Source organism: Podarcis muralis, chromosome 7, assembly GCF_964188315.1.
Source record: "Podarcis muralis chromosome 7, rPodMur119.hap1.1, whole genome shotgun sequence".
NCBI classification, from domain to species: domain Eukaryota; kingdom Metazoa; phylum Chordata; class Lepidosauria; order Squamata; family Lacertidae; genus Podarcis; species Podarcis muralis.
Genome location: NC_135661.1, coordinates 23733052 through 23746109, shown reverse-complemented (window position 1 = coordinate 23746109; position 13058 = coordinate 23733052). Strand labels below are relative to the sequence as shown.

At 44.2% G+C, this 13058-nt stretch overlaps 1 protein-coding gene across 14 annotated transcripts in view; it reads right to left on the bottom strand.

Annotated features, from left to right (window-relative positions):
- Window positions 1–13058, bottom strand: part of KIF1B (kinesin family member 1B) — a 132736-nt gene that overhangs the window by 47256 nt on the left and 72422 nt on the right. For all 14 annotated transcript variants that reach the window (XM_028740702.2, XM_028740688.2, XM_028740689.2 and 11 more), the window contains 6 exons: window positions 11892–11967; window positions 8003–8082; window positions 7244–7350; window positions 6543–6626; window positions 5816–5996; window positions 4504–4576 (listed from right to left, as the gene is read on the bottom strand). In XM_028740702.2, the coding sequence (XP_028596535.2) occupies window positions 4504–4576; window positions 5816–5996; window positions 6543–6626; window positions 7244–7350; window positions 8003–8082; window positions 11892–11967 (601 nt within the window). The remainder of the gene's footprint in view (window positions 1–4503; window positions 4577–5815; window positions 5997–6542; window positions 6627–7243; window positions 7351–8002; window positions 8083–11891; window positions 11968–13058) is intronic.

The window sequence follows — 13058 nt, the reverse complement described above, 5'->3', positions numbered from 1 at the left end:
CCAGATGAAACTGTTGAAAAAACTAAAACCAAGTACCTGGTAGGAAGGTGGAAGGAACACTTTACTCATGCTAGAAAGACGTGCAAAAGCTCAATTGCACATTTTTGCCTTGGTTACTGCTGACGAGTTAATCCAGTATAAATGTGTATATATATTTAAAGTGATCTTTCCTTCACGGTGAGTGGACCCAACAGTCATTGCAGAATGATCAGACGAACAGCCAAGGATAAGTTGTGTTAACATTGGTTAGTTAATGCTGTAAACGTGGTGCAGGAACACACAGGTGGACAGTCCATTCTACTAGAAAAGCAGCCAGAGAAGTGTTAGAAGGTAAAAAAAATGGGGGGTGGGGGTGGAATCAGCAGCAGCCACTAGGGATGGGGGTTAGAAGTCATGTAAGTGCCACTACAACGGGTGAGGATACTTCAGGCTCCCAGGAGAACCTGCTACAAGCAAGAGGTCTAGCCACCACATTCCAAAAGGGTCTTTTCCATTTTCCACTGATAACGTTGCTTTGAAAATGCTTATGAGCTTTAATCATCCTAAAACGGTATTTGAAGCACTAAACCCCACACAAAGCCTGTGTTATTTCGATGCCCACAAAAGTTTATCCCATATTTTATCACCAAGCCTCTTGCAAATTTACTAATTGCTAGTTCAGCTTTTGGTTTGTTGTTAACACAAGCTTGCTATGTTTTTGAAATGACATCACTCCTTAAGATTTCGAAGACTTAAGAAATGGCTTTCCTAAGTCATTTCAAACAAATAAAGCTTTTCATGCTGTTCTGAGAGGAATGCCCATTTATTTGAGCTAGTGGTTCAGGGTTCTTTTAACTCAGCAGATGTTTTCCAGGGCCTGCTTAGACAATAAGGAATCAGAATTAGCTACCGTGCTACCAAGAAGTTCAGGGTACAGTCGTACCTTGGATCCCAAATGCCCTGGAACTCGGACGTTTTGGCTCTTGAATGCCACAAACCCGGAAGTGATTGTTCCAGTTTGCAAACGTTCTTTTGGAACCCGAACATCTGATGGGGCTTCCGCGGCTTCTGATTGGCTGCAGGAATTTCCTGCAGCGAATCAGAAACCACAGTTTGGTTTTCGAACATTTTGGAAGTCAAACGGACTTCCAGAACAGATTCCGTTCAACTTCCAAGGTACAGAACAACTGTATTTTAAACACGCTGCCTAGCTGATTCTCAGGTCATTCACAGATCCACACCCACTAGGGAACCATGAGGAACATCTATCCACCCACAGCAATAACTCTACTATTAAATAATACAATCCCTTGGTTGTAAAGAAATCGTCCATCATACTGCAGTGGAAATGGAAGATACCCAAACAGAATTCACACCACATGCTAATTTCAAGGCTGTGTCCAGAAAGGGCGGGGAAAGGGGCTTGTTGACATCACTAGACTTGTCACCTCTGTATTTTATGGCACATACACAAAATTTGCTATTTGCAAATATAAAGGAGGGTTGCTGATCTCACCCATCAAATTCCATTATGAAGAGACTCAACAAATTATGTTAAGAAACCAATTCAACAAAGCTGAGGAGTGAAAAAGAGGACGCCTCATTCCTACTACCAAATTTGAGGGTTGGCTTCAATGCAACCTTCCTACATGGAAGATTATACTGATTACATCAAAACTTAACATACCTGGATTTTTATTTTAGGAAAGCAGATAAAACTGTCCAGCCCAGCACTGATTTTTTTCCTTAAAATTTCAAACATATTGTGCCTTCTATGTAACATTTTTAGTGCATGTTGTGGTTATTCTTTAGTAGGAAACAACATTACATTGATTTTTGCCATAAGCGAATGCTCAGAAATCCGTTTGTGCTTTATCAGTTCTTTTGCAGAAGATATCCCTTTCTCATTCATCCACATACCAGTTTAACACACTTGGAACAGGCAGTTTTAAATGTGAACTATTATAGCCACAATACTAGACTAAGGACACTTGCAATATGTCTATGGTGAGCTTCTATAATCCAAAGAATGCTATGGACTGAGGGCAGGTGTATTAGGGTGAAGTGGGAAGCATCTCACTAACTTCAGCCTGCCCCTACTTGCCTGTCTTCTGATTTATGACTAGTCAGGTGATAACTCTGCCTGTCACTGGTTTTGGTTCCACCCCCTGTTGGTCTCTTGGCCTTCTGCCCTACCAGTCCTAATGGACACCAGTCATTGCTGTTTGCAGGCTGCTATGTGGTCTGCCTTTATCTGTGAATGAAGACGGGCCAAAGCTTCCAAGTCTCAAAGATTATTGTCATTTGTGTGCTATAGTACAGATATTAAACACAAACTTTAAATGGCTCCCTTTACTCTGGCTTTGAAAGGGCCAAGCTCTGCACCCTGCAGGACCTCATAGCTCCCACTGAGCTGCACGTCTGCTCCCTGGATTATCCTGTGATCCTACCTAACCCCTTCTGTGTCAGGTCAAACCCAAATCTGGAACATTTGATTAGTGACTATGGATTATTCCAGTGGCCCTGTTTGATCTGCCCTCATCAGTATTAGCTCTTGCACTCTTGTCTGACTAGCACCCTCCTGAAGTCTTCCTCTTTTGAAAGATAGGGAGACCCCAGCACCCATCAGTAATGCCTGGTGACCTCCATACACTCTACATGGGGCTCCCTTTGAAAATGATCTGGAAACTTCAACAAATACAAAATGCCTCTACACACTTGTTAACAGGTGCAAGCCTTTAAGGGCATATTTTGCCAATTCTGAAAAAGTCTGCATTGGTTACCAATTGGTTTCCAAACCAGATTCAAAGGGCTAATAATAAATTCCAGTCGAGCAGAGCTACAAGCTTAACAAACTCAGAAGTTATCTTCTCATCTAAGCCCCCTGGAGTTCTAAGATCCAACATGAGAGTCTGCTGCAAGTGCCATCTTTCTAGGAGCTGAGAGTTAGCTGTGAGTAGCAGCTTTCAACTGTGGCTCCAGAATAGTGGAACACCCTACCTTGAGAGCCTATATTCTTCCTTTGTCTCACTTTGGAGACTAGTGAAAATACATTTTATTCCCACCCCACTTCCTCCTTCCCACATTTGGGATATAATGGGAAGCATGCTTTTGTTAGTTCTGAGTCTAAGTTGCTCCTCTGTCCACAGAAAGAGAGGAGGTGACTGCAGCCAACTCTACCCCTCCATCTGCTGCCCTCTGCACCACATATCTCACACCATTCCCAAGGATCCTCCAACTCTCAGGAGCAGTCTTTGGGAAGGTGCAGGCAGCTGCAAAGGGAAGAATGAGGTATGAAAACTCTAGTCCATGAACACAAACTCAGTATTCTAAGTTTGTTCATGTTGTAGTTTATTTGTGTCCAAGTTAATTTCCCTTTCTGCCTTATTTCACTATTTATACTGTTAAAACCTTGTTTGTAATGGTCTAATGACTAGAAACAAACGAATCTGAACCACTTTATTACAACACTTTAAGTATGTTTTTTTTTAAATTGTCTTCACTTTATTAAAAAGTAAAATCAGCCTTGGGAACATTTTTGTTAGACTACAGTACAGAAATTGAGTAAATAAATTTCCAGCCAGCTACTACCTTCATTCATAGTTTCAGATGCAAGGACAGATCTCACTGCCTGCCACTAGACATCCAGACCAGGGATGTAGAACCTGGTGCCCCTCCAGACATTGATGGACTACAGTAGGTTCCCATTTGTGATCTAAACCCCTGCCCAGGAGTATACCCAGTCAACTTGGTTTCCTGACCCATCCAAAATGGGAATATGGTTCTTTTAGAGATTCACTTTACACTGATTGGACGAAGGTGCCCTAGTCCTCATTTCCTGCACCACGATGCTAAAGTGGGAGAAGCCTGCTTCCTCCCTAGCAACCATCCTCACTTCTGCTTGCTTTGCCCCAGAAAACCTGCTGTCTTTTAGCTACGTGTAAGTGATTTGCTAGTACCAAAAACTCTTTCGCCTTTTCCCATAACCACACACTGCTATGTGCATCAAACAACACCCTTGCTGGGGAGCCACACTCCATGCAAGGCAGGGGAGGAAGGTTAAAAAACATGCAGAGTTGCAGCAACAGTTTTGGACATCACGTGTGAAAAATCCTTGGCACACCAATGCATCTGGAAGGCTCTCCTCAGCAGCATAGAATTAGTACTTGGTGTTGATCCAAGAGAAAACTAAAGCAACCCTCCAGGGCAACCATAACAGGCAAGACCATCAAAAAAGCCATTTCAGAGTTGATTGGGGGAGGGGGGCTGTAACAATGCAAAATACAAGCCTTCCTTCTGACCTGTTAAGGAACCAGGATGTTGGCACATTGTACCTGTTTAGGTTCAACATCTACTTGAGGATAAGATCCATGCATTTTATGGTATGCCCCCAGGCATCTGAAGCCAAAGTAACACGTGAGAAGCAAGGGGCAGCTAACAGTGGGAAGAGTCAATCTGATCACATTTCCTGGAAGTTTAGCATGTTGATTTCTGCAAGGACAGCTAGGAAATATTGACACCTACCAGCCTCTGCTGCTCCAACAAGAGATCTGCTTCCTCTTTTTCCTTCTTGTACAGAATCTCCATTTCTTGAAGTCTGGGGAGAGAAGTCAGACACCTGGTCAGCTTAATACAACCTGGGAATGTGGTTGTTGTGCCTAGCCTGGACTGGGTACCTGGCACCGAGTCCTCAGAGAACGAACCAGACTCCTCTCAGTTTGAGAACCTTGAGGAGAAGGCATGGTACCCTGAGATCAGTGCTGAGGATACCTTTGTGGGGAAGGAGAGAAGCTCTGCTGAAGAACCCTTGTAGCTGTCACCAGAGGAGGTGTTGGAACCCCACCTCCCACCCCCCCACTTCAAGAGCCCCAATACCAAAAGGTCTGGGCCAAAAAACAGCATAACATACAGCTTGTGAGCAATGGGGTCTCCATATAAGCAATCCCTTCCATACCAGCACTTGTGGTTTAGGAGGCCAGAGTATGTAAGGGCTCCCAATGGAACCATCCAGTTGTTGGAAACAATTAAGGTCTCAGGTCCCTAGTCTGTCTGTCCTGCTATGGGGCATCTTGACTGAACTCTCTGTGATACTGCCCTTTAACTCTTGCCTGACCATGCTGCTGGACCACATTTTGGACCTAGACTAATTCTCCATGCTTGACCTCGGTTTGGTTCAACTGCACTGCAGCTGCAACCCCACCTTAATGGTGAGTGTTTTGCTAAGATGCTTGTACCTCCTGAGACTGGAGCCTGAGCCCCTGAGGGTACCCACTGGAGCACGGCAATAGTCAGGGTGGGGACAGCAGATGCACCCCCCACCTAAGAGCACCCATTTGCCCCACCTAATAATTTCCTGGTGTGGGTGTGTGCAGAAACACACTTCTAGGTAGCGGGGCACTTTAAAAGGACTACAGGACCTTCAAGAGTCTTCTAAAAACTTATTTTGGCAGCTGATCAGTAATATTGTGGGGAAACACAAAAACTTCTGCAGAAACCAGAATCCTGCAACAAGCTAAATATATTATGACCAGTGCTCCATTTTAGCAACAAAGAAGCATCTCTCCACAAAACAAAATGTTGTCATGAGCCACTCTGCAAAACCTTCTAAAGCAAGCACCAAACAAAGGTTAACCGAAAACTACTCAGGAGCCTTTTCATAAGCAATTTCACTTCACACCTAACATTCCAACTAAAAAGAATTACATATGAAAGTTGTACCAATATTAAAGGATGATGCTCTACAACAGTTAAGCTGAAGAGAAAGATCAGTAAGATGGTCAGTAAGATGGATGGAGGGATGAATGGTAACTTGTTCAGTGTCATGAAAATGCATTACCTTTTCTCCATCTCCTGTTTCATATCAATTCCTTGTTTCTCCAGCAATTCCCTTTGAGCAAAAGTCCAATCTACTGGTTCTGAGGGAGTCTCTGCTGATGGAGTCTTTTCCCTTTCAGCCCGTGCTTGCTCAGGATGGTTGAAGCGGAACACGTGGTTTTTGCCCATAATAATACGATTTCCTGGACGGGCAATAAAAAGATTATGACCTAAAGGGTTTTTGTTTTTTGCTTTTTAACGAGAGAGAGCTAGCCGGGATTTGTTCAGCCATTTTATCCCCAGGCAATGAATTCTCAAGGACAGTCAAAGCCAGAAATCATAATACCCTAACTCAAAGAAAAGACGACAGACTTATGGGAAGAGCCCAAAGCAACGTAGTAGAGCACACGTTCTGCATTCAAAAGGTTCTCGGTTCAATCCTTGGCATCTCCAGTAAGAAGGCTCAGGGAACAGCTCATGGGAAAGACCTCTGTTGGACAGCCATTACCAGAGGAGGTCAAGGGTAGCCAAAGTGATACCTTCCAGATATTGCTGAACTAAAACTCCCACCAGCCCCAGCTTTCATAGCCCATGGTCAGGGATGATGGGCTCCAAGTTGGAAAAGACAATATGGGGCTAGATGAGACAATAGTCTCTGAATAAAACAGCTTCCTGTATTTCTTTCATGGAGCTACACAGTTTTCAAGACACTTAAAAAGAAACAGAGTAACAAAATCCAACGTCTTTACCTGAGCGCAGCTGGACAGGATGCACAACTCTCTTGCCGTTGACATAGGTTTCAGACCGTTCACCAGGTTCCAGGGTAACAATCACTAGAACAGGAATAAATAATACTTATATCACTGTTTTACTGATGGGAGAAATGGAAGAACCTGACCCCAGAGAACTTCTCCAAGCTCCTAGGTAGGGCCTATAAAGACATTGTAAGTGTTTACAATGGCTACTAGCCCTGATGGCTATGTTCTGCCTTTGCTCTTGGAGGCAGCATGCCTCAATAACAGCTGCTGGGAATCACAGCAGGGAAGAGGACTGCTGCTGTGCTCTGGTCATTTCCAAAAGGTATCCGGTTGGACAATGGGAGACCAGGATGCTGGACAAGATGGGCCTTTAGCCTGCTCCAGCAGGGCCCTCCTTATGGTCTTATGTTGTGGGAAGGACAGGGGAGAGAAGTCTTTCCCACAGAGAAGAATATGCATATTCCAGGATTTCCACAGGAATGCCTCTTAAAATCCTTCCGAACAAGCCAGGGCAAAACCAGGGTGGAGTTTAGCTACATAATCCAGAAAAGGGCAGAGTTCAGCTAATCAGAAGTCCAAAGAGTATCTTGCTTGTCTATAAAGAGCCAGAAGATGGCAAGTACCAATATAAGTAACAACACAGGGCAAAGCAGCAGAGCGATATTTAACCAATAAGCAAGCTGCTGTCTCACCATCACCATTATGGTTTCTCTCGCTTCGGAAAATACAATGCTCCTCTTTGATGTGAGCCCCACTGAGAACGATGTCTTGACGCCGTTCAGCATCTGCCTGGCCAACCCTGCGTCCAGCAAAAAAGATTGTTTAAATTCCTTATAGCTTTAAAAAATATAAACATAGGAATCTGCAATAAACAGAGAAGCTTGTGCATGTCATACACAGCTCTGTCCTCTTCCAAAACCTTGCTGCCAGTCACTTCCTCCTCCCTGCAAGCCCCTGCTGCCTCAGGTGGCTGCCTCACTCTGCCTAAGAGTAGGGCCAACCCTGTGGACCAATGACCTGAAGATCATCGCATAATTTCAGATGGATTTCATTTTCCGGCTTAGCCTGAGATTCTCTGTTTTCAGCCATTCTCACTATCCATGGCAAAGCTGAAACGGGTATTGCAAGGTAAGACTATGCTAATTATAATAGCAGTATCCTTCCCCACCCTGCTGCTCCACTCCAGGTTTAGGAGGAAAATGCCCAGCTAAGACAATCAGTCTGCTCTTCCTCTTCCAAGCTCCCCTGGCAATATTCCGCTTGGTTAAAAGCTCCTGCAACTCCAAATCTGACAATTAAACGTTAATCCCATGCATGTAAACAAGGACATGGGTAATTAAGTATGTGCTTTGTCTGACACTCAAGAGCTTAATATGACTGGATTTGCTTTGGGAGAGAAGAGAGAGACTCAAGGTGGCAGCCATCTGACTAAAAGCAGTGTTGCCTCTCACCTGGTTATGCCATCTTTGATGTAGTAAAGTAGGCACTCTGACATGAGGGGATCTTCGTTGAGGTTGACAAGGTGAGGTGTCTGAAATGAGGAAAAGCAATTAACTTAAAGATCAGGGCCTCTCTTCCACCCTGTACAACTTCTTTAAAAAGGCAACGCAGCAGCTTCAAGGTCCAAATGCAACTTCAAATTACCCTCTCTCTCCTTGGGAGAAGACAAATCATTTCTTGAACAGATGCAAACTATTTCAGTACAGAAACAGAGTGATTTCATAGGCAGAAATGCCTGCCAGCCTGTCAGCCAGCTAAGAAACATTAAATTGGAAGATCTACTCAGTGGATTTATACCATTTTTTAATTTTTTTACTTATTTTTTATTTTTTTGCTTAACAAGGGTTAGTAAATGGCAACCACTAAAAAAAATAAAATCAGGCCCTGGAGAGCTTCTTCTTGGTCCACTAGCCGCCAACCCAAGTTTGTCCTCCTGCTCCACTTGCTCAGAAATAGAGATTTCATGTGTGTGGAAAGAGATAAAGAGAAATAAAGGATGAGAACGGGATGGAAAGTGAGCATATCAACATTACTAGCATTTCAAAGTGAGGTGCCTCCAAACAAATCTATTTGCTGACCACAGTCTCTCAGCCTCAGATTTTGTCAAGGGAAGAAGAATTTCTACCACAGGATACATTACAGAGAAGGTTAGACTATCTGGAAGCTTTTATTCTGTGTTGTATGTGAAGAAGGGGGCACTTGTACCCCATGCTTCCAAGCCATAAGAGGAAAAAATCTAGGTACTTTGCTAGACGGCTAACACTCTTACTGGAACCTAAGAGAGTTGCTACCACCACTAAACCAACCTTCTTTGGGGAAAATACCCCACTGGAATCAGCAAACAAGTCACATGGCCTTGGAGTGAAAATCTAGCCAATGGAATGCCAGCAAGCACAGACAAAAGGGAAAAACACAGAACATCAGAACAAAAACAAAACACAGAAAAATGGACATTGACACCCAGCAAACACTCTTCATAGACTCTAAGGAGCTACAACAAGCACTAAACCAACCTTCTTTGGTGAAAATAACCCATTGGAATCAGCAAGCAAGTCACATGGCCTTGGAGTGAAAATCTAGCCAGTGGAATGCCAGCAAGCACAAAGAGGAAAAACACAAAATGTCAAAACAACAACAAAACAAAACAAAACACGAGACAGACAACAACAAAGACAAACACTCAAGATGCCAGTAACTCTAGCTCATTAACTAGTGTTCCGAGACTTCCACAGTTAAAATATGCCACCTTACAGCATAAAACGAAACTATGAGAACTCTAAGGACTGGAGGGTTCAGAATGAGGAAAAGGCCGACCACAAGCAACAAGAGTATCAGGATGGATGGGACAGGGAAAGGGATGAAGGATCAGTGTCTATTTTCTAATTCCATAGGCAGAAATCTCTACTTAAGCATCTGTTTTCTCCACCTGCACAAACCTGGTCAAGAGCAAATGCGTCAAAAGACTCATCAAACAGAGCTGATGGCCTCTGAGGGAAGATCTACATGGAGAGAGTCCAGAAAAATGAGAGGAAACAAGAGGAAAGAGAGAGCTTGAGGGGAATGGAGCAATAACCATAGTGAGAACTACTGCAAGGTCCAAAATTCCAGGAGCCCCTGAATAAGGAAACTTCATTGAGCCCCCTTGATCCAGCCGAGGCAGAATGTGCAAACCAATACTTCTTCCACACTAATTTCAAAGTCTTTTCAGCACTTCAGAAGACTAAGAAGGGATTTGCTGATGAGCCTTTGGGTTCTTTGCCCATCTTGGGGCCACAGGTAAATGCCCAATTACAACAACCTCTGGAGCCTGACCTGATAAGGACCATAATTCAGTAGCACAACATCTGGCATGCATGCAAAAGGCCCCATGTTCAATCCAAGGTATCTCCACGCAGGGCTTGTCTGAGACCCTGGAGAGCCACTGCCAGTCAGTGTAAAGAATGCTCACCTAGGTGGACCGGTGGTCTGACTTGGTATAAAGAACAGCAGCTTCCTATGTTCCTATGATAAAGTTATGCATCAAACTGGCTATTGCTTCGCACAGGGTGGCCAAATATTATTTGTTTCACCTATGTGCCCTATACAAGTTTTATGAAAAGGTTCCTGAAAACCCACAATTCCAGTTTCAGCACACATGAACTTCAAGACATTTTGAAATTTACCGGTAGCACTGGTAAACCTTTGCTCAAGTTCTGCTCCAAAGGTTGGCAGAACAGTGATAAGACCTATTATTTACTGCATCCAACCTGACTAGGAGCAGGGTTAGAAATTCTCCAGGAGCCAGGCATGTTTTGCAACTGGCACAGGTCCAACTGCAACCACGTGGCCTCTCCGGTTTTCTTAAGCAAGTAAGCAGAATAACTCTTTATTGCATTTATATCCCACCTTTTTCTCCAAGGAGTACATGGTTCATCACTCTCTTCAGTTAACCTATCTCACAGGGTCATTGTAGGGATTAAGAGGCTGTGACTGGCCCAAGGTCACCCAGTGAGATTCATGACTCAGTGGGGATATGAACCCTGATTCCCAGGTCCTAGTCTGACTGTTTAACCACTCCACCACACTGGCCTTCTTAGAGTACTTCTGCTATAGGGAAACTATATTCAGCGCTTTTCCCCCCTAAAAAAATGTTTAGGGGCACTCTCATTTTGACTCAAGAAAATCACATTTTATAGTTCAAATCAGGAAAAATACAGTAAATGGACAAAAGTACAAAGATTCACAAAATGTTTAGAGGTATGCATACCCCTGTGTCCCCCCAGAAAAAAAGCACTGACTATGGCGCTGTGGGTTAAACCACAGAGCCTAGGACTTGCCGATCAGAAGGTCGGCGGTTTGAATCCCTGCGACGGGGTGAGCTCTTGTTGCTCGGTCCCTGCTCCTGCCAACCTAGCAGTTCGAAAGCACGTCAAAGTGCAAGTAGACAAATAGGTACCGCTCCGGCGGGGAGGTAAACGCCGGTTCCGTGTGCTGCTCTGGTTCACCAGAAGCGGCTTAGTCATGCTGACCACATGACCCAGAAGCTGTACGCCGGCTCCCTCAGCCAATAAAGCGAGATGAGCGCCACAACCCCGGAGTCAGTCACGACTGGACTTAATGGTCAGGGGTCCCTTTACCTATATTAAGTTGGTAAATACGGGTAAAGCTAAATGTCACTTAAAGAAGGATCTGAAGTATTTTCCTCGAGGCTTGAATGTGTTTTATTCTGGATTGTTTTATTTGATGTTGTAATGTGGCACTGTGGTCTAACCACAGAGCCTAGGACTTGCCGATCAGAAGGTCGGCAGTTTGAATCACCGCAACGGGGTGAACTCCCGTTGTTCGGTCCCAGCTCCTGCCCACCTAGCAGTTCAAAAGCACATCAAGTGCAAGTAGATAAATAGGTACCTCTGGCAGGAAGGTAAACGGCGTTTCCGTGCACTGCTCTGGTTCGCCAGAAGCAGCTTAGTCATGATGGCCACATGACCCCGAAGCTGTCTGCGGACAAAACGCCAGCTCCCTCGGCCTATAGAGTGAGATGAGCGCACAACCCCAGAGTCGTCCGTGACTGGACGTAACGGTCAGGGGTACCTTTACCTTTAAACCACTTTGAGATTTTTTCCTTAAATAATGAATGAAATTAATAGTAATAGTAATACTGATAACTGATAATAATAATCTTAAGGGGGAGGGGAATGGCACCTAGAAATTCTATTGTGGCAACCGTAACCCAAGTTTAAGGTGCCATTTGGTGATTGGCTTATATATCTGAGTTTCTAACACTGGTTAGGAGCCAAAATCCATTCTAAAAAGCCCAGCAATGGGCAGTCTTTACAAAACAACTCAACAGCACAGATGTACCTTTTTAGGTGAGAAAACACCAAGGGTTCCTCCGTCTTCTCGAATGGCGACTCCCATCTCAGCCAGCAAAGCCTCTCTATGAAGGAGGAAAAAGAGATATCACTGAATTATATTTTTAATTCAAGCTTCAAAACAGGGAGGGAATGAGAGCTCGTAATCATAAAATACAAGGTTAATAATCATGACATACAGTTGTGATGGGACATATTATTTCAGTACTTTCTGCAGTGGCTGGCGGTGGCTTTCCAGGATTTCAGGCAGGAGATGCTCTCAGCCCTGTCTGGAGATGTCAGGGAGTGAACCTGGTACCTTCGGCATGCAAAGCATCTGCTCTGCAACTGATCTACAACCCTCCCTCTGGCAGATTCACTTACTGAAGGTCGTAGTTTGATGATAGTGCATTCCAATTTGTGCAACAAGGAAATTTTTGACCCAAGGTCTCCTTCAACCCTAGGATAACCTAAACAGGCAAAGCTGTATTAAGATTTAGGGCAATGGTGGGGAACCTGTGGCATTCTGAATATTGCTGTAGCTCCCATCTGCTCCAGCAGAGTACAGTTCAGGTATGATGGGAGTGGAGGTCCAACAATGTCTGTGGGGCCAAAGGTTCACACACACACAGCCCTGGTTTAGAGCCATTTATTTTTACTATGGCAAAACCATTTGGAAATCCACCATTCTCTACGTGTCTCTATGCTACACTCTCTCTAGCTCTCCGGACAGATTTCCCATTTCTAGCTGTGACATTTGAACCTTCTCTCCTCCGCGGTTACCTGTCTTTTTAGTCTCCCTTTCTTTGCTTCCTCCCTCATGCTCTTTTATCTCCTCCTGTTGTTTCAGGCACTTTGACCATGTAACTCCTCACCCCATTTCCTACAATATGGTGGGTGAGGGTTAGACATACTTTTGAGGGTTTTTATTAGAATCTCACGCTTCAACAAAAGCCCAGCGCAAAATAGCAGCATGAAGGGTGGAAGCAGACAACTCTCAAGTAGGTAATGACCAGGGTGCCTCTGAACACCTGCTCAGCTCAGGAAATGGTTCCTTGGGCCAGAGCTGAGCTCAAAGTCATTTCACATCAAAATACACTCCTGATGCCTGTCACATAAACAGCTTCATTTGTTAAAGTAAATGAATTTAAGGCATAAAACAAACACGCACAAAGTT